Source organism: Sorex araneus, chromosome 10 (assembly GCF_027595985.1).
Source record: "Sorex araneus isolate mSorAra2 chromosome 10, mSorAra2.pri, whole genome shotgun sequence".
Taxonomy (NCBI): Eukaryota; Metazoa; Chordata; class Mammalia; order Eulipotyphla; family Soricidae; genus Sorex; species Sorex araneus.
Window position 1 is genome coordinate 10,858,379 of NC_073311.1, and position 26,765 is coordinate 10,885,143.

General features: G+C 37.6%; 1 protein-coding gene across 2 annotated transcripts in view; it reads right to left on the reverse strand.

The window, feature by feature from the left end:
• Positions 1-4,617: 4,617 nt before the first annotated feature.
• Positions 4,618-26,765, reverse strand: part of MDM1 (Mdm1 nuclear protein) — a 35,649-nt gene continuing 13,501 nt past the window's right edge. Inside the window, exons 8-16 of one of the 2 annotated variants that reach the window (XM_055118603.1) lie at positions 24,173-24,202; positions 23,663-23,838; positions 21,582-21,881; positions 20,605-20,717; positions 20,408-20,514; positions 15,995-16,244; positions 14,061-14,120; positions 12,772-12,873; positions 4,618-5,483 (exon numbers count right to left, since the gene is read on the reverse strand). In XM_055118603.1, coding sequence (XP_054974578.1) covers positions 5,476-5,483; positions 12,772-12,873; positions 14,061-14,120; positions 15,995-16,244; positions 20,408-20,514; positions 20,605-20,717; positions 21,582-21,881; positions 23,663-23,838; positions 24,173-24,202 — 1,146 coding nt within the window. In that variant the 3' untranslated portion in view covers positions 4,618-5,475. Of the gene's footprint in view, positions 5,484-11,989; positions 12,874-14,060; positions 14,121-15,994; positions 16,245-20,407; positions 20,515-20,604; positions 20,718-21,581; positions 21,882-23,662; positions 23,839-24,172; positions 24,203-26,765 lie in introns of those variants that run through there. The other variant, XM_055118602.1, reaches the window with a different exon arrangement.

Sequence of the window (26,765 nt, forward strand, 5' to 3'; positions counted from 1 at the left end):
TTAATAGTTTATTTTTAATTAGTGAGTCAACGTGAGGGTACAGTTACAGATTTATACATTTTTGTGCTCATGTTTCTCCCTTACAAAGTTTGATAACCCATCCCTTCACCAGTGCCCATTCTCCACCACCAGTAAACCCAACATCCCTCCCCCCGCCCCCAGTCCTGTCTCCCCCCACCCCACACTGCCACTATGGCAGGGTATTCCCTTTTGTTCTCTCTCTCTGATTAGGTGTTGTGGTTTGCAATAAAGGTGTTGAGTGGCAGTCTCTAGTCTAGAGACTATTGTTAAAAGTTGAAACTGCAGAGATGCATGTACACTGGAGATTAATCGGAGAAGCATCCAGTATAGGAATGTACTCTTTTGGAGGGCAGGGAGGTTGTGCTCCAAGATTCACTCCTGGCTATGTTCGGAGATCACTCCTAGAGTTGCTTGAGGTACCATCTGCGATGGCAGGGATCAAACCAGACTTACCATGTGCATGGCAAGTCCCTTTAACCCCCATAAGTAGGTGGTCAGAATGAGTCAATGGAGCAGACAAATGACGCCTGTCTTCACAGTGACCCTGTTAGAGGTGAGCCTCAGGTCAATGACCTCATGTCCTCTGTCACTTTGTAACTTAAAATTGTTAAATATGAATTTCCAACCATTTTTCTTCTTCTTTGTATCTCTGATGTCCTGTAAAATTAGAGAAATTTTTGGAACCAGAAACTTTATCAAGTTGGAATTACTGAGTTGTAACTATTATTAAGTACTTCATAAAAATGGAATTATTTTATTGTTCTAAGATAATTTGAAGCAATTTAGGATTATTATTGCTCATATACTTGCTAACAAGATTCAGAGAAGTAACTTGCCCAGATTTCCACAGCCAAGATTTTGATTTGAATCAATCAAAATTCAAAGATTTCCAACTACTATTGTCATACTGTTCCCCCTTCTCTATCTTACCTACTCTCTGTCCCCCACACACTTGTGGCTGATTCCACCCATTGATCTGTTATTTTCCCTGGTTATGGATATTACTCTTCTAATATTTTATATATATATATATAATGTGTCACAAATGAATGCAGTCATTATCTGTCCCTCTCCTTCTGACTCATTTCACTCAGCATGATACTCTCCATTTCAATCCATTTATAGACAAATTCCATGACTTCATTTTTCATAACAGCTGCATAATATTCCATTGTGTATGTGCTATAGTTTCTTTATCCAATCCTCTATTCTCAGGCACTCAGGTTTTTCCAGATTCTGGCTATTGTGAATGGTGCTGAAATGGACATAGGAGTGCAGATGATATTTCTGCAGTGTGTTTTTAGTCCCCTAGGATATATTCCAAGAAGTTGTATTGCTGGGCCAAATGGGTGCTCAATTTCTGCTATATTGAGGAATGTCCATATTGTTTTCCAAAAAGGCTGGACCAATTGATATTTCCATCAGCAATGAAGGAGATTCCCTTTCTCCACACATCTGTGCCAGCACTGGTTGCTCTTGCTCTTTTGGATGTGTGCCAGTCTCTGTGGTGTGAGATGATATCTCATTGTTTTGAGCTACATCTTCCTGATGATTAGTGATAAAGAGCTGTAGGTAAAGGGATATTCCTGATAACCTTTCAGTATCTGTAGGGCAAGCCACAATGCCCAAAAGGGAGGGAGAGGGAGAGAGAAGCAGAAAAGTGCCTGCACTTGCCATAGAAGTGGGGTGGGGGGGTAGGGAGGCAGGGGGGCGGAAGGAGATTATGAGAGGGCAACTAGGGACACTGCTGCTAAAAAATGTATACTATTGAGGGATGGATTGGAATACTGTATGACTGAAACTCAATTATGAACAGCTTTGTAAAGGTCTATCTCACTGTGATTCAATAAAAAAAATTTAATAAAAAAGAACTATTAATGCTATTACATTTCAGAACTTGTCTCATATTCTAATTTAGATTTGCACAAAGTGACAAACTAACCTTTGGACAAGGTTAGTTGTATACTTATCACAGATATTATTAAATGCTTCTTTCCTGCCTTTCTTATTGTCAAATGCTTCTTTCCTACTTTTCTTTTTTTCAAATGCTTCTTTCCTGCTTTTTTTTTAGGACAATACAGGTTCTAAGAATTGAAATCTTAAAAATAATAAAACTGACACATGTAGACCTAAAATGTAGACCTAAAGATATATCATTATGGTTAAATAAATCTTTGAAATGTTTAAAAAAAATTCAAACATTCCTTGTCTGATCCAAAAACAAAAGCTATTTAAAATAAACACTTGTAGAAGATATAGATAGATCACAGATATGTGAAAAATGTTCACGTAACATCATTTATTATTAGGGAAATGTAAACCAAAACCACAATGAGATAACACTTCATACCACTAAGAATGGAATATCAAAATATTGAAAAAAAATTACTGATGAAAATGTAGAGAAAATGGAACTCTGGTATATCTTAGGTGGGGATGTAAATTGATGCAGCCTCTCTAAAAACAGTATAGAAAGTCTCTTTAAAAAAATTAATGGGTGGGGCTGGAGCAATAGCACAGCGGGTAGGGTGTTTGCCTTGCACGCGGCCGACCCGGGTTCGATTCCCAGCATCCGATATGGTCCCCTGAGCACCGCCGGGAGTGATTCCTGAGTGTAGAGCCAGGAGTAACCCCTGTGCATTGCCGGGTGTGACCCAAAAGCAAAAAAAAAAAAAAAATAATGGGGGCTGGAGCAATAGCACAGTGGGTAGGGTGTTTGCCTTGCACATGGGCGACCCGGGTTTGAATCCCAGTATCCCGTATAGTCCCCCGAGCACCGCCAGGAGTAATTCCTGAGTGCAGAGCCAGGAGTAACCCCTGAGCATCGCTGGGTGTGACCCAAAAATAAAAAAAAATTTTAATGAAAGTTCCATATGATCCAACCATTTCAAACCATACATCTGGAGGATTTGATAAAAGGAATCAAAGAACATTTGCATCCTTGTGTTTAAAGCAGAATTACTCACGATGGTCCAGACATGAAATCTGCCAAAATACCCATCAACAGATGACTGGATAGAGAAACCGTGAATATATGCTCAATGAAATGTTTATTTTTGTCGTCTATAAAGATGAAAGCATGCCTTTGGGAATAAAATACATCCTTTTTTGAGTTCTTGAGGTGATCATGCTAAGTGACAGAAGTAAGGAAGTGAAAGACAATTGTCAAGTGACTTCACTCATGTGAATTACTAAAGCAAAGAGGAAAAACAATTTCTAGATTCATTGAAAACTAGGTGATTATCATGATTACCATAGATGGAACGTGCAGAGGGTAGGAAGAATGAGTAGAGGGGTGTTTACAGTGGTGGGAGGGCTTTGGAGCTTTGGAGGTGGGAGAGGAGGCACATAGAGGAACACAATTACACACAGAGGGGTGAAGCTAATCCCTCCCCCCAAATTCCATATTAATATTGCCAAGCAATGATAAGATCTATAGCACTGTATTGTAGCACTGTCGTCCCATTGTTCATCGATTTGAACATCTCCATTGTGAGACTTGTTGTTACTGTTTTTGGCAAATCAGATATGCCACAGGTAGCTTGCCACGCTCTGCCATGTGGGCGGAATACTCTGAGTAGCTTGCCGGGCTCTCTGAGAGGGATGGAGGAATCGGACCCGGTTGGGCCGAGTGCAAGGCAAATGCCCTACCTGCTGTGCTATCACTCCAGTCCAATGATAAGATCATGAAAAATAAAAACAAAATAAGCATTTGTAGGTCTTTGTTTTTCCCTCCTTCCTTGAGGCATTAGGATTGTTTTTAAAAATCTATAAAATGTAAGTTTTAGTAACTCTCCCAGGGGAAAATACAGTTTCACACTCAAATACAATTTGACCTCATATCATCACCATGTCTGTATTGAGATTGGACGCTGTGAGGCAAAAAGAAAGATAAATTCTAAGCAAATCTTATTTTGGATGGATCCGCGAAACACCAGAAGACAAAGACAAAGAAAGTCTTCTCTAAAGCACGTGAGACTGGGACGGAGAGACAGCACCAGGGTAAAGGCACTTGCCTTGAATGTCGACAACCCCAATTTAATCCCTGGCACCATATGGTCCCGGGAACCTTTAGGAGTGATCCCCAAGCAGCGAGGCAAGATTTGCCCCCCACAGCACCACTGAATGTGATTTTCAAAAATCAACACAAATCAGAGATATATCAATATATAAAAATATATATCTATGCAAACTAAAAAATTCAGTTTTTTTTAAAAGCACATAACTTAAAGTTATCTTTAAGAATATAATTTTTTCTTAAAAATCAATCAGCTAGAGGGTCTGGAGGACAGGAATTAAGGCTCTTACTTTGCATGTACTTTGATTCTCAGCACCATAGAGCCCCCCCAGCTCACCAGGAGTCCCTCAACGCATAGCCAGCAGCGAACCCTGAGCACACTCAGGTGTGCCCCCCCCCACATCCCCCAAATAAAGAAAAAGTAAATGTTATTAGGTTGATGTCTATTATTCTATATATTTTTGTTCACGTTATGAGACAAATATGATTTTTTGTTTCAGTTCACTCATTTTAATTTTGAATAACAAAACACTGAAATGTTCTTTAGAGCAATGATGTGTGATTTTTTTAAATACTTGGCAGTTACAATTCAGAATAATAAATTTAATTTATCATGCTAGGGTATTAATGACAAGTTATGTTTTATAATTAACAAAGCACATTTGGCATTATATCTTCTCAAAATTATAAGTTTAATGTTATAACATTATTTATTGAACTCATTTAGAGCTGTCATATTTTCCATTTTCTTTGGGTTTTCTAGAACCTTAACTGTTTTGACCTGAATAACATTTTCACATGAACATTGAATGCTAAGGTACTCATTGTGGGCAAAACTTTCCTGTGTGACATACCTACACCCTCAACTCTGAAAGTGACATTTAATTGAGTATAAAGTTCTAAATTTTCCCATGTATAGCAAACGTTTAGCTTCTCTAAATTACAAAACTCCTGGGTTCTATGTACTTCATCTTAAATATATAGCCTCAGTAAACATAGAAAATCATATGTATGTATGTATACACACCCACAGATATACATAGTACATTCAATTAAGGGCTAACCAGGACTATCTTTCCTTTCATCTGTAATTATCATAGATTCAACATCTTCACATTTCCTGACTCATACGTGATAGCATCTCCAATGCATTGTCACACTAATACAGTTAGTACGTATCAGGTAATGTATTCCACCACTTTCCCAAGATACTGAACCACAATATTGTAATCAGTCTTTCTTGCTTTACCACATAACGGAAACAGTCCGATCATTTGAGTACTCCTGTCCCAAACTCAGCGTGTGGCTGAATGTAGGTCATCATGGAGAGGCAGTGATGAGAAACACTTCAACTTCAGGATCCATTGTCTCCTACTTTCTAGATTTAAATCTAGTTCCTCCAAATTTCTCCTTTTTCTTCCACTAAAACTCTGCCTTCAGCACACTAGAACAAAAAAATTGAATTAAACATTTGGAGAGCAAAAATGAAATACCTTTGCAGACCATAAATCATGTTATCTTAAGTCTTGCAAATTAAGAGACACAGATTCAAAGATTGTTCAAGGCTGAGTTAGGATTAAGCCACAGTTTACCATGAAGTCAAAGCCAGTGGTTCCCAAACTACCTATCAGAATCAGCTGGAAAATTACATATTCCCAGCCTCAACTTCTGGTTAGTTGTACAGTTCGTGGGTAATCTCCCACAAATCTGCTATTTGTGCCTTTTAAAAATTTTAGCCAACATGGAAACAAAACCAAAGTACTTTATTTTGCAGATCAAAGATGTGAACAGAGTCAGAAAGAGAGGGACAGACAAAGAATGACTGCACACATTTGTGGAATACAAAATAACATATTATGAGACTAATACCCAAGGACAGTAGAGACAAGAGCCAGGAAGATTGCTCCACAGTTGGAAGCCTGCCTCATGAGCTGGAGGAGAAGGCAGCCGGGATAGAAAAGGGATCACTAAGTCAATGATGGTTGGAGGGATCATCCGGGATGGGGGATGTGTGCCAAAAGTTGATAAAGGACCAAACATGCCTCTCAGTATCTGTATGACAAAACATAATGCTCAAAAGTAGAGAGTAAGAGAGAGAAATTGTCTGCCACAGAGGCAGGGGGAGGAGTGGGGTTGGGGGCTGGGAGGGGTACTGGGCACACTGGTGGTGGAGAATGTGCACTGGTGGAGGAATGGGTGTCCAATCATTGTATGATTGAAACTCAAACATGAAAGCTTTGTAGCTGTATCTCACGGTGATTCAATAAGAAAAAAGGGATGCAAACGGAATAAATCGTATACAGCTTATTTTTGACTGCCTCTCTCCTTTCTGATATGAACTGCTTTCTCTAATGCAAATGGCAAAGAGCAGATACAGGTGTAGTGACTGCTGTGATCAGCTTGTAGCTGCCTCAAGGGAATAAGGAAACTTGATTTATAGTATTTATTTATATCCATTGTGTTAAATACACCAAACATTTACCAATATCCATCGTGTTAAATACATCAAGGCCAATCTCAAACTACAAACAGCTTACTATTTGCAGTAAATAATACACAAATTGCTCACAAATTTTATGAATATTTAATCACTTAGTAAAATTGACAGAAAAAAAATAGTTGAGCTCCAGCATGCTACAGTTTACAGATCAGTTGGGGGAGTGGGGAAAAGAAGAATTTCTCAATATTACCAAAATGTTCCGTCCTGTGGCTTAACTTATGAACTCCTAAATATTACTATTAACCTCACACTGACTTCCAAAGGTACCACAGCACCCACAAGGCTGCATCTCTCACGTCCCAAGGACATGCTGATATGGGCCCAGGAAATCATGAAGTCATGGATGGGACTAATGCTTGGGGCATTAGTGGAGAAGAGTAGGCGCCATTTCCATAATGAAAAGACAGGTAAAAGGGAAAACCACCTACCATAGGGACTGGTCCTCTATTTGAGAAAAACATTATGCTTAACAGGTTTTGTTCTAAACTTGAAAGAGAAAAAATGAAGGCTGAGAGGTCAGGCCTTTGTTTTCTGTATTTCTACTCACCATGAGACACGTGAACAAATAAAAGTACAGAATCAATATTAATGTGAACTTCATGGGCACAGGGACGAGGATGATAACACTGATATGCTTTAGTCTACAAATTAAGCTAGAGGGGCACGCTGAGATCTCTGACTTCCAACACCACAGCCCAGCAGGAGACGGCCCTGGCTGTTCACTGACAGAGATTGTAAGTCTTGTTTAAGATAATTTATAATTGTCTTAAATTTATAATTATTAAATATTATAAATTATATATTTTAAATAAATTAATAAACATAAATATATACATAAATATATTTATACTTATATTTCTGTATTTTTGTCACTATTTCTTTTGATAAAGAAGTCAGTTATTTCTATAACTTTCACAGAAACGTCTTAGTTTAATGTAGTTCCATTTGTTTTTGTTTGTTTCCACTTGCTTGGGCAATGGTGTTTAATCTTTGAAGATGCTTTTTAGCTTTAATATTATGGTGGGTTCTGTTTACATTCTCCTTATCTTAAAGGAAATAAATAAGTTAAATATATTCTTATATTAAAATATAATATAATTATATTATTATATTTAAATATATTTAAATAGAAATTGTAGATTTATATTTAAAATTATTAATTAATAAATTACTTAAATCTATGATAATAGAAATGTAATACACCTTCATTGTGGTATTGTTTTGATAGGTCTACGCATGTTTCCAAACTCTCTGTGGGGTAATTTTAATAATTACAGTATACTGCATGTAAAAATATGCCTTCGTAAAACTGAGTTTTAAATTAACAATCCCAGATCCCAAATGCCAAAAATCATGCCAAAAACTTCACTGGGAGCAGCAGCCTTGGAACAGCCAGCTCACTTGGGCACAGGCGATGGTGGCTGGCCAGACTGGGCCTGAGCATACTGATAAGGCTGCCGCATAGAAAACTACCAAAACCAGATACAAATAATTCTAGGGTCACTTACCATATTTAAGAATATCTGTTCCTTTGGTAGGCTTCCAAAAGTCAACATAATTTAGGGGTGTTTACAATTACAGTAAAGTCAGATAACCCACCCTTGAGCTTCTTGAATACCCAAAAGCAACACTGCTCTTCTGTAAGGACAAACTTGGTTGGCATGTTTGCTCACTGCATTCTGGCTGAATCTATTTGCACAATAAATTAATGTCTAGATACTCTCTTATTTTCCTAACTAGAAAGGGAGGTATCTGATATAATAGTTTTCTAAAAGGGCAAGTTAAAAAAATAAGGTCCCAAATGAAACAATGAGAGAATAGGATCAGAGTAAGGAGGTTTCAGCATAAACACTCCAGAATAGGCATCATGGGTCGATTTTGAGTAAGGAAACCTAGATTTAATTACTCTGTGATCTCAATAATTCAAGACTTCTGTTGTCTGCAAAATTTAGGTATTCACAAATAGATTTCATATAACTTTTTCCACCATGTGGTATGTATATTTATCGAATATTTACCCCTAATCTTCAAAATCAGCCGTAACAGTTTTTAACTTAGAGTTCAGATTTTCTTTCATAAAGATCCAGGATAATAACCCCCATGGAGAGCTAAAGCAACTAAATCAATCCTTGGGGAAAAGAAAATGGGTGGTATCACCATCCCCAACTTCAAACTGTACCACAAAGCAGTAGTAATTAAAACAGCATGGTATAGAAATCGAAATAGAAATAGACCCACAGACCAATGGAACAGAGTTGAATACTCTGTCACAGACTCTCAAATACATGATTACTTAATCTTTGATAATGGAGCAAGAAATGTGAAGTGGAGCAAGGGAAGCCTCTTCAACAAATGGTGCTAGGAAAACTAGACAGCTACTTGCAAAAAAATGAACTCAGACCTCTGTCTAATGCCAGGCACGAAAGTCAGATCGAAATGGACTAAGGATCTCAATATCAGACCTGAATCCATAAGGTACATGGAGGAAAATGTAAACAGAACCCACCATGATATTGAAGCTAGAAAACATCTTCAAGGATTAAACACCATTGCCCAAGCAAGTGGAAACAAACATAAGCAAACGGAACTACATTAAACTAAGAAGTTTCTGTGAAAGTTATAGAAATAACTGACTTCTTTGTCAAAAGAAATAGTGACAAAAATACAGAAAAAAATCCACTGGGTGGGAAAAATTATTTACCCAATACCCATAAGATAAGGGGTTAATATTCATGATATACAAGACACTGGTAGAACTTTACAAGAAAAGAACCTCCAACCCCATCAAAAAAATGAAAAGATATGACAGAAACGCCCTCAAAAAAATAAAAATGGCCAAAAGAAAATGCTCTACATCACTAATATCAGGGAGATGCAAATCAAAACAACAATGAGATATATTATACCACAGAGACTGGCACACGTCAAAAAAGAACAAGAACAAACAGTGCTGTAGCAAATGTGGAGAGAAAGGGACTCTTCATTGTTGATGGGAATGCCGATTGCTCCAGCCTTTCTGGAAAACAAGATGGGCATTCCTCAAAAAGCTATAAGTTGACCTTCCATAGGACCCAGCAATACCACTTCTGGGAATATATCCCAGGGGTGCAAAAAAGCACAGTAGAAAGGGCATCTGCATCTGTATGTTTATTGCAGTACTGTTCACAATAGTCAGAACCTGGAAACAATCTGAGTGCCCGAGAACAGATGACTGGGTAAAGAAACTTTTACATCTACAAAATGGAATACTATGCAACTGTTAGGAAAGATTAAGTCATGAAACTTGCTTATAAGTGGATGGCCATGGAGAGTATCATGCTAAGTGAAATGAGTCAGAAAGAGAAGACATGGGGCTGGAGCGATAGCACAGTGGGTAGGGCTTTGCCTTGCATGTGGCCAACCTGGGTTCTATTCCCAGCATCCCATATGGTCCCCCCAGTACCACCTGGAGTAATTCCTGAGTGCATGAGCCAGGAGTAACCCCTGTGCATCGCCAGGTATGACCCAAAAAGAAAAAAAAAGAGAGGGACAGACATAGAAGAGCTGCACTCATTTGTGGAATAGAAAATAACATATTATGAGATTAATACCCAAGGACAGTAGAGACAAGGGCTAGGACTATTGCTCCATGGTTGGAAGCCTGCCTCATGAACTGGGGGAGAAGGCAGCTGGGATAGAGAATGGATCACAAAGTCAGTGATGGTTGGAGGGATTGCTAGGGATGGGAGATGTGTGCTGAAAGTAGATAAAGGACCAAATATGATGGCCCCTCAGTATTTGTATTAAAACTATATTGCCCAAAAGGAGAGAGAGAGAGAGAGAGAGAGAGAGAGAGAGAGAGAGAGAGAGAGAGAGAAGGAAACTGCCTGCCATAGAGGCAGAGGGGGTGGTGGTTGGGGGTGCAGGGTGATGGCCTGAGGGGAATTGGGAACATTGGTGATGGAAATATATAGTTGTAGAGGGATAGGTGCTCAATCATTGAATGAGTGAAAGTCAATCATGAAAGCTTTTTAACTGTATCCCACAGTGATTCAATAAGAAAAAATAAAGATTCAGGAATGAAACTAAAATAGCAAAGCCTCCCACAAATGCACTATGTGTACATTTTAATTTGTACTATCAGAAAGGAACACATAAGAATTTAAGCTCTCTCTTAAAGATGTGGGGAAGAAAGAACAATGAATTGTATCTTTTGGAAAATCCTTCTTCACTGTGTTTCTAGTGCTCATTCTCTGGTCTAATTTGAGCGATACTAATATTGACAAAAAGGAAAACCAACAACTTACATTATTGAATGTATACACCGCTCAAAGCAGAAGTTGTGCTAAAGGTTATAATAACTTATGATTACCAGGTATTTTACAGAGAAATAAGAATCTACCCAAAGACTTGCAACTTGACTCACCATAATCCCAAAATGCAATTTATACTAATGGAAAGTATGGAGATGAATGATTGCCTTGGGAACAGGGGTGGAGGGATGACTCAAAACTACAAAGGGAAATAAGGGAAACTTTAGGATAATAGAAATGTAATACACCTTCATTGTGGTGTTGTTTTGATAAGTCTACACATGTTTCCAAACTCTCTGTGGGGTAATTTTAATAATTACAGTATACTGCTTGTAAAAATATGCCTTCGTAAAACTGAGTTTTAAATTAACAATCCCAGATCCCAAATGCCAAAAATCATACAGGATATTTGTCAAACAGCTAAAATTACCCACAAACTCAAATGCATGGCAATTTAAATTAGTGTGAGTGATAGAACAATACGTCCCTCAAAACTCCCCTGCACCATTGAGTACAGTTTTTTTGGGGGGGGCTTGGGGGGTTGGGTCACACCTAGCGATGTATACCCTACCCGCTGTGCTATCACTCCAGCCCCTGAGTAAAGCTTTTAAGAGGGAGGTAGTAGGATTCCACAAAGCTAAACTGTCACACAGAAACTGGGCTTATAATCTTGGCCTTAGGAGAACCACAGCCTGAACTATCCAGTATCTGATATATCAAATTAATGTAGTGTGTTATATGGGGCTATGTAGATTTTACAGTCTGTGGCTTATTGTGAATGGATGATTTGCAAAAGAACTTTTGAAAGTACTTTAAAACAAACTGCTCCATTTAAAAAATCAATAGGTACAAATACTCTGAATATTTATCTTTATTACCTTCTGTGCATTATTATAAAGATTTTATGTATATGTGTTATATGCAATTGTTTCAGAAAATTTTTGGTTTTTAAGATGAGGAGTAAGACAGCAAAACATGTAAGTATATCCAAAAGCTTCACTCAAAATTTTTAAAGAGTCCAGCACAGAAATTATGTTTTTACTAGTCAGGCAAAAATACTGTAGACTGTGTAGTGATATTTGTACAGCTGCAAAGGAAATGTAGCATTTCATTAACCTGTTATAAGTAGAATTTTTTTAAAAGATAAACTATTTGTTCCATTTAATAACCTTCTGGAGAAACCAAACACAAAATACTTGAAACCCTTGACCATGTTTTATTTCAAAATGTCTACTACAAAGTTTCAAATCACCATTGTACAAATAATTTGTCAAAATTTAGACATTATTCAAATGTAAGCCAAAATCCTTTTACAAAGAGAATGCACACAAAAATCAAAAATATACATATTTTCTCAGCAAAAGTTACATAAAAATATATGTGTTTATGTACATATACATCTGGTATTTTCAATTACCAACACTCCACATATAGAAGACACTAAAATAAAGACTATAACAAAAGTTAAAGAGACTAAAAATTCATTTTATGACATCTACAATGATAAAGATATAAATAATCAACTTGAGGGTTATATATACATCACTTGAATCTTAATGTTTATTTCACTTTGTCCATTTTATAGAACACTCTCTGGATAGATAAAATTCAAAACTCTACCAGTAACTGCTGATACAATACAAAAGTTAGAACACATGTAGAATTGTATTATCTATGTATTCCCTTGTACTCTGGGGTAGATATGAAAATAATTCTTTAACAGTTAAATTTGTATGCACGTACATTTAAATTTTCCATAAATGGAATAAGCTATCAAAAATCAAACTGATTTTAAAATCAAGTAATTTTAAGTAGAAAGTATCTTTAAAAAATCAGAAAACTTGAAAATTCTTAACATAGTAAACAATGGGAAAAAATTATATCAATTGTTCTTCCAGATAAAAGTAACTCAGCAAAATGTATGTTCACTTATGTTTTACCCCAGAAATTCTCCTTCCTTTTCTGAGCTCGTGCCAGAGTTTGAAAAGCCTGGAGACTAGAAGCTGCAGAACGAGCAGAAATCACAGATAATCTGTCCTCATCTACAAAGGAAAAATTTACATTCAGTGCAAAAAATCCTTTAAAAAATACCATGTTTAAACACTAGCAGAAAATTTAAAGTATAAGCTTTATCAATATTGACTACCATAAAAGTAATGTTTATTAAAATAGAGGATACTAATATTTTCAGAAAGTTCACCACAATTTTTTAAGTTTACCTCATTTAGAAATAAAACATCTTCAACTAAATGATCATCTTGCTTTGTTCCTAAAATCCCACAATGTAATTACCTAAACACATGGCCTATGATTTCACTATTACTTGGAAATATTTTGTCATCATACTGTCTCGTCCTACTTTTAAAAGCACAGCTGCTCAAGTAAAAAGCTTTGTCAAACATTTTTTTGAAGGTAACTCTTAGTCCTTATCATGATACACTTACATCTTAGTCCTAAAACAATCTCTTTTAATATTATTTAAACTTAATATGGTGTCCTTCATTTCTGATTAAATCTATTATACAGTTATTTTTAAATATGTTCCTTCTATTATAGACAAAATTAAACTCAATTCAGTGTGCAGATATTTGCATTTCAAAAAAATATCATTTCTAGCTCACTGACAAATTCCAAGAAAAGTTAAAAATTTGCTAAGGAAAACTTCACTGTCTGTGACCTTAAAAAACTACACAAAAGAAAATAATTAAATTTTTCCTAACTGTATTTATTTTTCTTAATTGTACTTATTTTTTAAGAATATTCACTAGTCTAAAAAAAGAATATTCACTAGTCTGTATAGGCATGTGAAAAAAGTAAAAACAGATATAATGCTATCAATGTAAATTCCTGGCCCCACATCTAGCCAGGATGGAAAAAATAGACTACAGATAACTTAAAGTACAATGTTAAGTACAACATCATCATGTTAGCCCTAAAAAAGATTCTTTAAGGATTTAGCTTCTAGTTTACGAATTTGTAAAATGGAGATAATTACACAGTACACACACACACACACACACACACACACACACACACACACACACACACACACACACACACACAGAGCCCCTCATCAGGGTTTCAAAGATTCAATGAAATAATATCTGTGGAAAGTACTTTGTAAATTTTAAGTGCTAATCAAAAATAAGGCCATTAGACTATCATAAACTACCATCTAATATAATAAAAGCTCATACTTTCATCTTGTGTTATTTGACTACTGAAATACCTTCATCATTAAAGGTTTCACGCTGAGGTAACTGGAAACTCTTGCTTCTTGCTTTTCCCACTTAAAAAACAAAAAAGGATAAAAGAAATCATTCTTAAATTCCAACAGTGTATATCATCTATAATAAAAATCAGGCTGCCAGAAATTTTATGTTTAAGAAAAATTTATATCAAAGGGCTACTCATTAATTTATAATGTGCTTAGCAAATACTTTAAGTGAAAATGAATAACTTTTATGATTTTTTTTCAGTGATACAATACTTTATTTTAACTTTAAAGAAATACTGTAGAGGTAGTATAGAGGTCAAATTATACTTGTTTTGCATACCACTGACCCTGTCTCAGACCCCCTGTCACCACACACGTTCCACTGCTCCAAACACCTCCAAGGGGCCACTCTTGAGCACAGAGCCAGGAAGAGCTCCTTAGCACTGCTAGATGTGGCCCCCCCAAAAAAAACAAACAAGAAGGAAAGTAGCTCTCTTTTGTTTAGTATTAACAAATGGGATATATACAATTATTTTTTAAAAAGATAACTCATAAGACAAAAAAATAAGAAATAAAGGAAGACAAGAAAATAGCAACGACCTTTAAGAAAGTAGGAAACAAATGAGAGGGGACTGAGCGGGTTATTATCATTTTCAAGCAAGATTATTCCTAAGTCAGCAGAGGATGGAAATCAAGATACAGCCAATTCTTTCCCCTACTGGGTCAGGGTTTGGGAATGCTACAGGACAAATAAAAGCTGCAGCACGGGTAGGACTGAACTAGAAATTTGGTTTAAGTCTTTTTACAAAACAGTTTGCCGGGTCTTTCTTTAAATTTGCGTAACTAGATAACCACTTTTTCTCTCCAAAAGATGTTTGGGGATTTCATCTCTAGAGAATGTTTACCAGAGCTATTCGGACACCACGCTCACCTGAAACTAAGGCCCATATTCAAAATACGGGGGGGGGGGCGGGGGGGGGAGAGGTAACTCCTCAATGAGACAAATCATGTTGCCCAGGGAATAAGAAAAGAGTAAAAGGAGGATACACTGTTAAAAGGTTCACAGGAAACAGAATACAAAGTAAAATACTTCTTACAAACTCAAAAGAGACATGAAAATAATCAGCAAGTCTTTCGAATTTAAAGGAAGAGGTAGAAAATGGAAGAAAACAAGATCATGTTGAACATGTCTAATCTGAAAAAGAGGCATGCCACAAAGGAAAACAGAAAGTAGAAAAACAAAAATAACTGGCTAAATAATTCTTTAAAATTCCAGAAGTGAAGAACACAAGTTTCCTGGTTACAAAAGTTTACTTAAGACTAGCAAAATAAATGAAAAGAGAACTTTCTTAAAATGTCAAGGCGTCAGGGGCTGGAACAATAGCACAGCGGGTAGGGTATTTGCCTCACATGCGGCCAACCCGGGTTCGAATCCCAGCATCCCATATAATCCCCTGAGCACCGCCAGGAGTAATTCCTGAGTGAAGAGCCAGGAATAACCCCTGTGAATCGCCAGGTGTGACCCAAAGAAGCCAAAAAAAAAAAGAAAAAAAACAAAGCCAAGGTGTTAAAATGTAAACAAGATCTTAAAAGCTGAGAAAGGAAAGAAGTCATAAAATATCCAAATTAAAAAGTGCATATTATTCAACTATAATTAAGAGAACGGGAAGTTAGAAAAAGTGAGCGGTACGCCCAACCCAACAAAAGGGAAATAATTATGGCCCTGATTCTATATGCAGGTGACATTTGGCAAATGTCACTTCACACTAAATACAAAAGTGAACTTGGGTAGAGCTCAACTGAGTGTTTCAAAGGGATTTTCCTACTTAATTCTATTACATTAACTGAAAAGAAACTAAATGACCCTATTATCATATAGCTCACATAAGCCTTTTACCTATTAGTATAATATTTTCACTTTTAAAAGGCAAAATAATAATAATTACCATTATGCTGAAATTCTGGATCTTTCAGAGAGCCCTGAATTCGAAGAGCAGGATTCCAAAAGGATGTGGCACAAGGAGAAAGAGTCTTCCTCGGTATCTCTGCTGGATATTCTGGAATTTTTGAAACTGGAGGACTTGGCTCTACAAGTTTGGGGATATTGATTTCAGAATCTTCTCTCAAAGGCAGGGGATCAATTGTTTTCATACCAGCAGCTGGAGAAGTTAGGAGGGTTACGGAGCGAAGTTCTTTCTAAATAAGAAAAAAAAAATCAGATACATGCACATGTAAGTAATATGCATCTAAACATAAAAGCTATAGGAGAAGATTCATGCAATCTGCAATCAACAAGTGGGTAAAAATGTATAAGCCTAGAAACTTATATTTATTCAAATTAAAAATACATACCCATTAAAAAATAACAGAAAATGACAAATGAGGAATATATACAATTTACATGACTGAGAAACTATCATTACTATACAAATGTAATTAAAGTAATAAAAAATAGATCTAATTAGGAATTAGAAAAAGGCTATGTAAGTAATTCACAAACACACAAGTTACAGGTAGCAAACATGTTATACTGCACTAGTAACCACTTACCTTCAAAATAAAAGTACTGATGTATTAATTACTCACCAAATTACAATGATAAACTTAAAAAAAACTGAATAGGGCTGGAGTGATAGCACAGCGGGTAGGGCGTTTGCCTTGTGCGGCAGACCTGGGTTCAATTCCCAGGATCCCATATGGTCCCCTGAGCACCGCCGGAGTAATTTCTGAGTGCAAAGCCAGGAGTAACCCCTGTGCATCGACACGTGTGACCCCAAAAACAACAACAAAAAAAACTTAATAATACAGAGATAGCAACAATGTAGGGGAAACAAATGGTACTCTCATATATTAAGGGAGTGGGTAAAACTAAACTTGCACATTCTTGACCACACTGTAAAACTTACAAAAATAATAAACAGTCTCAGCCAAAAAAGGAGCTAAAGTATGTATTTCTTTGTAGCTTATTTTAATAGAAAAATTTAAGGCAGGCATGCAGCTTTAGAAACCAAGCCAATAATTAGCATCTTTTCTGAAACAACTATAGATTGCGAATCATGCCATTATTGAAAAATAAGATCATAAGTGATAGTTCATGGTGAAATATGTTCACAGCAGAGTGTTAGTGAGAAATTACTTATAAATCTTATCTGCAATAAACACATTATATGCCTATATAACTCAGAATTCAACAACAACTACCTGTGTACAAGCAGGTGTGATATCATTTCATTTCTTTTTCAGTGTGGTCAGTGTTTTTTATTTTACACAATGATAGAGTAACACTATCCTATGAGTCCCTGTATTTCTCTTGTCAGGGGAATGCACTCCAGCAAAATCAATGTCCAAACTTTCCTATTCATTTTTATTTGTGTACTATGTGTACAGTGAAGTGGAATCTGGCTTTAAAAATGCTAAAAAGAAGTTATCTGTTTACTGAATATACTTATTCAAGAAGTGAATTCCATAGAAAACAATAATACATGTAAGTCCAGTCATCAATACTGGCTTAGGGTCACACCTTCCATCGGAGCATAGCTCTGTGGCAAGGCTGACTAATGGCTCACACCTTCTAGACAGCAGCTGGAGAGACAGAAGAATTGAAATGGGCAAGACCTGGTCCAATCTCTGGAACCACAAGCACAACTAAGGGCCACTCCTGAACACAGAGCCAGGAACCGTCCCTAAGTACCACTGGTGTGGCAACCAAACTCAAAACCCTTCTCACAAAAGACACTCCCTAAATTTGAGCAGCTTCTCCAAATGTTCTCTATACTACCTCATTCACTTAAGTCCCACAATTAAATGTTAAAACTAGTCAGTAAAGGTAACTGCAACCCTTTCCTAATTTCAGACCATCACCTCCTACATTTAAAACTAATTCATACAAGTACCCTAATTCCAACAAGTCATTAAGTCTTTCAAGACTCTTCCATAACACACTGATCTTCTCATCTCTGCATTTCATTTACCTCCTCAAGCCATTTCCTCTTTAACAGCTCAACATCTATGGCCAGTCATTATGATCACTTCCCTGTACACACCTTAACTCCTGCACCCCATTCTCACCTTGTCTTTTTTCCTTTGTCAAAATAGGGCCCCAACTAAACACAACTCTACAACTATCCCACAACTTTGTAGCAAATATACTAGAAGAAAATCATGCAATCCATCCAGATTTGTCTAAGTTGTGGTCATTAACATAAAATAGCTTAATATTGCCTACAATATTTTATATTTCCCTGACCCACTGTCTCCTGTTCTCTGAAGGACCAGTTCAATTCTCTACTCTTTCCTTAACCCTCCAATATTGTTTTTCCCCAAACTCACTCTCAGTCAGGTCCTTTCTTCAAATGTCACAAGAAGCAATCAGAAGAGACTTTCCAAGAGCTCCTGCTACCACATCCCAGAGCAGCAGTATCTATCCTCAAGTAACAGCAAAGGAACTATCAAGAATACCGACCATCAGCCCTGACACAAAGATCCTATCCTATCCTTTCTACTACTCAAGAATATCTTTCCATTTTTTCCTTTTGCTCACCCTCTCAGCATCCTTTTTCTTTACAAATGTTCTCATCAATATACAAACGCCATTACCTCCTCTGTACTTATTTCCCTTCGTCCAATTCCCATCATTCCCCGTTCTCCTTCTTAAGAGTAATCTCTAGAAAGAATTGTCTACCATGGCTTGTCTCCAATTCTTCTCCTCTATTTTCTCTTGAGCTTACATTTAAGCATCTGTGACTCCCCTGCCACCAGTAGCAATCCTCTGCCAAGGTCACCAATAACCTCCATGTTGCTAAATCTAATAGTCAATTACCAACTCATACTGATCCATCAGTAGCACCGACCCTTTTCCTCCTTGACACCTCCAGTTGTTTTCCACAACACATAAGCTACTCCTTTTCAGTCTCTGTTAATTATCCAATTTCCCAATCAATAGTCTTGGGCAATCTCCACTTGTTCTTCTCCATCTAAACCTATTCCCCTGAGGATCTTCACAAATCTCAAGCTTTACGTAACTAGACCACCTGTGTGATCAAGAGCCTCAAATCTACACCTCTAGCCCAACCTCCTCCACACTCCAAAGTCAGAGTGAACTCTCAATTCATTATTCATTACTCCCTAATAGGTCTTTCAAATTTAACACACCAAGACCAGAACACTTGATCTTCACTAGTGACTCTTTCCCTCATTTCCTTTCTTCCCAATTTTAAGTTGAAGGCACATCCAGTCCTCCTCTGAAGCACAAAATCTTGAATCATCCTTGATTCTTCTCTTTCTCCCACCATGGATCTTCTTCATCAGCAAATCTTGGCAGCTATATCTCTGATGTATATACAGAATCAAACTTTATCACATAACTTCCACTGTGATCACTATGATCCAATCTACCACCATCACTGTCTCTTGCTTGGATACTAAAATTGACTTTAACTAGTTTCACATCTAAACTTTTGGAATCTCATTACCTATAGTTTTTTTGGTTTTATTATTTTTTTTTTTTGGGGGGGAGAGGATTTGTCTATTTGTTTTTGGGCTGCACCCGGCAGTGTTCAGGACTTAGTCCTGCCTCTGCACTCAGGAATCACACCTGAATTCAAGGTATGATATGGGGAAACAGGAATCAAATCTGGGTTGGCCGAGTCCAAGGCAAATGCCCTTCCTGCTATACTGTTGCTCCAGTCCTGTACTTGCCTTGAATGCAAGCTTTCTAAGATATGCATAAGGGTAGATATCTCAACTCCTCAGCTTCTGCTCAAAAGCCATCCTCTGTTCTTCCTGAAAGCTTTCTGTTCACTTCAGTTGCTTTATTTATCTCCTGAGAATTTACAACTATCAAGTTTGTACATCAATATCATGTACTTTGGCACTAATGCCTAATGCAACCATCTGACCCAAGCTATAATAATTTTTTCTAATTACAAAGATTAAAAAAAATTTTTTAAATTGCCACTAATGCTATGAATTTTACCTAGCAACCTATTTATTCTCACTCTTCCCCAGTAGAACACAAGTTCATTCAAGCTAGGATTTTTCCCTATTTCTTTCACTGCTGTATGTTCAGTGCTCAATCAGTGCTTGGAACGTGAAGCTAAAACACAACTGCCACTCAGTAAATGCTCAGTTAAATAAAAGCACTATTTTTTTCTCTGTTTCTCTGTTGAGTCATAACTAACAAACTTAAAGTGTATCACCAGCAATACAATGCTACTGTAAGAAAAAAAAGTAATAATTTTGCCTTGTTGAAAATTAACAGTATCACCTTTACATATTATTCAAAGAATTTTATAAAATTTGAATGTAACTAAAATAATCACTTCATGAGGAGGCATTTCCTCCCAGATATGGGTATTCACCTTTGCAAAATTCTTTGGCATGTCTACGTTGTCCTGAGAGGGCAGTCTCTTCCTCTGGTCTGGGACTGGATGCTTCTCTTTAGATGGGGACACTAAGACAGCACCACCTAGAGGAAGGCAGGTGACCTTTCAATTACACTAAATTACCACGCAGAACAAGCAAGGGAAGTCAGGAGGGCACGGCGCTCGCCTATTACCAACAGCTGGTGTGGTACGATCATGATGAGTCCTTTGCAGTCCATCAAGTTCTTTCAGCTTTGGCGTAGGAAGCCTGCCTCCTTTTTCTGAGGATAGAGAGGAAGAATCTGACCTACAAAAGAAGACAATCTCTTAGGAAGCTTTTCCTCCAAAATATGTGATCAGAGGTATTTTGCATCAATAAAATCTGAAAAGGCCATTTTTATCTCTGAGAAAATTAACAATTCCACATGCATTTTAACAGTGACTAAATACAGAGCCAGGCAGAAAGCTCAGTGGGCTGAGTGCATGTTTTATATGTGGGGGTCTGCATTTGATCGCTAGTACCACATGGTATTCACTGCAGAGAGCAACCCTTGAGAGCTAGGAGTAGCTCCCAAGCACTAACAAGTATGGACCCCCCAAAAACAAAGTACCTAAATATTAAAAGAGGAATAATCACTTAAAGATACACAGAAGAGAAATAAAGATCTTTATTAGCTGCAAACTGTATGAATGAGTAAGAGGCTGTTAGACTATAAGCAAGAAGCATATTATAGAAATATCAAAGAAAGAGAACCATCCCTCAAGGCAAATCTGCATGTAAATCAATAGAAACTTGCTATTTGGCAAAATCACCTATTCTAATATTACAAAGCATAATCTTTTCTGTTTTGATAACCATTTGATAGCACCAGCTGTTTTCCTTAAATTATAAACAAAACCAATCTTCTTCCAGGCATTTTTAAGTCTAGCAGACCATAATTACAATAAACAGGAATTAAATTAAAATAACCCTACTACTGCCCCAAGTAGCTTGCTGTTCAAGTGTATGGTCATCAATCAGTTGTGACTTAACACCTGAGTGAATCCAATCATAAATACAGAAAAGCTACTTTCTGATGTTAAAACAAAATTGCTCTTTATTAGTCATAAAACCAAAAGTAGACACCACTGCTCTTACTGATAATTATGAACAATGCACAGTGATCCTCACCCTTCTTTCATCTTGTCTGCCTTGTATTTTTCAGGTACTTCCCACTCTGGCTCGTCTGTGTAAGCCTGTTTGTCCTCTTCTCTTTGCCCCTCCTGCCCCTCCTCTCTGGGCTGTTCCTGCATGTCTTCATGGGGGTTCTCGGCATCCCAAGCCAGACGCCTTCTCACAGGCACTGTGGGTGCATCTGACACGCACACCTTCTCCGTGGCTTCTGTCTGGGGCTGCTCTTCCAAGGGAGATCTCTTTCCTCCTGATCGTACTGAAGAGCCTTTCTGTAAAGGCTTATGGCTGGTAGGATCTCTGCAGAACACATTAAATTTCATGTTAAACTCAAGTCAAAATGAGCCATCACTGCCTTCCACTGCTACGACTGTTTCCCACGCACATCACCCTGGCACAGAGGGTCGTGCACAGCAGCATGTGTGCAACAAGAGATTCTTGACTTTTCACTTTACAACGTGATGGAATCTAAGTCATATTATACAGCTTCTTATTAAAACATTTCAAAATGAAACAAATTTATATCCTTTTACTCCTACTGTCACATACCTGTGCCACTGTGACAACTCATTTATATCCTCTAAGCTGACACTTACACACACCAACTACCACCCAAACAGTCTGACTTGTTCAGTTACCCACTGCGCTTTTATCCTCCAACTCAGGTTTGCCTGTCAGTCAAGTAAGCTGAGTCACAATCTTTAACAACATGTTGGTGATCTCTTATATAAGGGCTTAATGACCCCTGGAAGATTCAACAATCTAAACACTCTTTCCCTAAGGAAACACTTTTGTAGCATTTTCAGTGGTTTTTCATAACAAACAGTATAAACTAAATATTTCAGTTCTGCTTTGGGTCAGGGGTTGGGGTTCAGGATGGAAACATCCAAAATATGGTGGTGGAAAGGTGGTGGGACTGGGATTGGTGGTGGGATTGGTGTTCAAATATTAAACATAATCAAATATTGTGAATTAGTTTACAAAAAAAAGTAAGTGTAGTCAAATTTTATACTTCATACATATTATTCTTTCCAAGCCATTGTATAAGAACAGATTTTACAATCAACTGGTTTGATAAGATGACATAAAATTAGAATTTTTCATTCAATTTGGTAAGCACAACTAATTTTATAAAAATTAAAAACTATTTGATTTGCTAAAAATCAATGTGCCATTTCCTTTAATAGTCAAATCATGTTCTAGTTAAAATCTAAATAGCAAAGGTTCTCCCACTGAGTCAAGGCAAAAGTATCGCACCAACTCCAGCTAATATTCTCTGAGTTTTGTTTTACTGGTTTGGGCCTTTCAAAAATAAATTTAAAGGTTTTTCTCATTTACCTTGACTCTTATTAAACAAAAGTTCCTACTTTTGTTTAACAAGAAATATCACAAAACAAAGCCTTCCAAATTTAAATCACATATCATTAGTTTTCTCCCCTTGCAACAGAGCACAGAGCACGGGGCGGGGGGTGGGGGGTGTGAATCATCATCATCTTTGCACGCACAGCGCTAGCATGATGAAGTTCATGACCTCATGCTTGCCCTGGGAGGTTTCCCAAGCCTCTGAGCCATTTTTCAGGCTCTTTCTCACTGGGGACCTCAAAGAGGGATGCTCTCAGGATTGACGCCTCAGTGTTTGTGGACTCCCGGAAACTTGAGATATAACAACTTTCGACCCTAGCTGTGTAAAGTGTGGGTCACAACTGCATTCAGTGTCATGTAACTTTTAAGGAAAATTGTTTCAAAATGAATTCATGATTATCAGTAAGTGTTTGACTTGTATTCCAATGTTATTTCCTATGTATAAACTAGTGGGAAAATTGAAGCAGTCCTGGTTAAAGTCCCTGAACACCTTCAAATACCCCAATTGTGTATTGCTTATATGCCAAATACTTGTGTAAAGCAAGTCTGTACGTCTTTATTTTTCACCAAGAAAACTCTAAAAATACCACAATGTAATAAATAGCTGTCATACGTCTGTCTGACAAGATAAATTTTGAGTAGTTAGAGATTTTCCAATGTAATCCCACGATGCTAGGTAAGGTAAAACTACTTTTCACAATCCACAGACAACATCTTACCCAGCAAGATCTAGTGCTCTAACGTTGGTACTAATGGTTCCTTCTGAGCTTGTGATTGAGGAGACATCCCAACAACGGTTTTTATCAGACAGAATCTGATTCAGATGGTCCCGTGAAAAATGTGTCCCTTGAACTCGTTTCCTATAAAACTCGGCTTTCTCTCGAAGTTCTTTTACCTTTTAAGAAGAGTTGGAGATGTCACGTATTATTATAAATGGTGCTTTGTACATATCCTCAGACAGCATACCAAAGACACTACACAAATACAGTCACACACCAAACAGAAAGGAAGGCAAAAACAGCCCCATGCATTCATCAGACTATGCATGTTTAAGCAGAAATTAAAACATTCAAGCTAAAGCACAATGCATTTACTTTATTGCAGGCCAGCAGGCAGGGAGAAATTTGCAGCAACTAGTGAAAATACTGACCCCTACTTCTTATTTCATCTGATATTACACAAGCACTAGGCACATTAGCACAATTTTTAAAAACTTGAAAGAAACCAACCTCGGCATACCACATAGCATTTAGAGAACCCTAGGGGAGAATACAGAAACAGACTTAATGACAGGTTAATGCCAGGACTGAGTATCAGCAGGTATCAATGCCTTTTTCTTCCTTTCGAATAAATATATCAAACATTCCATTTTCATAGAATTTTGGTAATATTATTCCAATAACCTTTTAATAATACCATGAAAACCAGCCATGTTTTTCTATGACTGGGATTTATTCAGACAGGCTGCCTCTTCACTAGTACTATTTTCTCACCTCTTGACACCTCAAGTTCCTCAGATCACCTTTATTGTCATGGTTCAAATAGAGCCACTGCCATAGCTGTCCCTACAAGAACCTAGAGGCTTCTCGCACAAATTCAACATTCCCTTGGAATCAACAAAAATCTCAAAAAAATGGGGGATGGGGGATAATATATCTATTTTTAACCCTACAAAATAACAACATATTCAATAAAGTGACAGGATACAAAATCTTTTCTGATAAACAAGTGATTTACATTCCCTAATATGAGCTTCTGCCATATCCATTTGAGACCTTTTCATTTTATACAGCACACTGCCACCTGCTGGCTTCCTTAAATACAATTCTACAGCTGCAGAAAAAATTTAACATCTTTTAACTGTTCAAAACAATCCAGGTGTTCTTGAAAAAAATGACATAACTCTTCTATAAAATAAATTAATAATACAATACCTCTATTGCAAACTACAACACCCAAAAGGAAAGAGAACAAAAGGGAATGCCCTGCCGCAGAGGCAGGGTGGGGTGGTGGGGGCTGGAGTGGGGGTGGTAGGAGGGATACTGGGATCATTGGTGGAGGTGAATGGGCACTGGTGGAGGGATGGGTAACAATCACTGTATGACTGAAATGCAAACACGAAAGTTCATAAGTTTGTAACTGTACCTCACAGTGATTCACTAATAAAAAATTTTAAAAAAGAAAGAAAATCTTATTTTGAAAAAAATAATAATAACAATGTTATCATTAAGAGGATCAAGATGCTGTGCTAAACTTACAAAATTTAAAACAGAAATAATTAAACTTATCATTGTAAAAGGCACTGGAGAAACATAGCCTGAGGCTCTCCCATAACCCCAAGAACTCGAGGCGAGGGAGAATATAGCGTTAATATTTATTCCAAAACCCTTCCTGAGCTTAGACCCATTGCTAGGCCCGAGAGGCAGGAGGCAGGAGGCAGAGATAAGCAAGAGAGCACCTGCATGGGGTGTGCTCAGCCCCAAAAAGGAGCAGGTCTCCTCTAGGTGCAACGATTATCTTATTGCTCCACGGCTTGGAAGCCGGCCTCGCACACTGGGGGAAAGGGCAGCTCAGTAAAGGGTGCTCGGAGGGCCCCTCAGGATGGGCTATGCATGCTGAAAGTATACTGTAGACCGAACATCAAACATGATGGCCACTTAATACCTGCATTGCAAACCACAATACCCTAAAGGAGAGAGTAAAAGGGAATGCCCTGCCACAGAGGCGAGTGGGGGGGGGAAGGGGGAGGGGGAGGGGAGGGGAAGGGGGGCGGGCTCGGGGGAGGCCTTCAGGGGATGGGGGTGGTAGTGGGAGGAATACTGGGAACACTGGTGGTAAAGAGTGGGCACTAGTGGAAGATTAATTGCATGACTGAAACATAAGCATGAAAGTTAGTCTGCAACTGTACCTCATGGTGATTCATTAAAAATTTTTTTAAATTTTTTAAAAATTAAAAAAAATAAATAAACAACAACAACAACATCAACAAACAATTATCCTAACATGGGCCTGTCTGAGCTGTAACAAATAGACGAGACAGAAAGAGAAGGGGTGGTTTGAAGGGGTGGGCGGGTGGGCCAAGTACCCCCACACTGGGGGAAGGGTGGAGTGGCAAGAGCAGATGGGGGCTACATTCCGTCCACGTAGGAGAAACTTCTGTGGGAATAAATGAGACAATGCATGGGATGTGTTAATATCCTAATAACAAGGCATATGGTAGCTAAATGCATTTGAAGACTAACACTTCTTCATGAGATGTTAGACACAAGGAAATAATGAAGCACCTTATGGTTAGACACCTAATAACCAGCCACATAAAATATTTTCCAAGAAAAATAATCTATGATTTAAGCAAAATGTGGCCTATATTAAATGTCTGTGCTAATCAGCTAAAACTGTCATCACATAGTGATCACTGACCTCCTAGCTAAAACTTGTTATTCATATCTAATTTCAATTTACTTTCTTCATTATTTTGCCTCTAATAGAGATTAGACAAACCAGACCATTAATTTAAAAATTTATAAACAACAACAGAAATCCATAAACTTCCCTAAAAAAGTCTTTATCAAGATTTCATAACAGTAACACTGTGCACTGTCATCCCGCTGTCCATTGATTTGCTCGAGCGGGCACCAGTAACGTCTCCATTGTGAGACTTGTTACTGTTTTTGTCATATGGAATATGCCACGGGTAGCTTGCCAGGCTCTGCCGTGTGGGCAGGATACTCTCAGTAGCTTGCCGGGCTCTCGAAGAGAGACGAAGGAATCGAACCCGGGTCGACCGCATTCAAGGCAAATGCCTACCTGCTGTGCTATCAC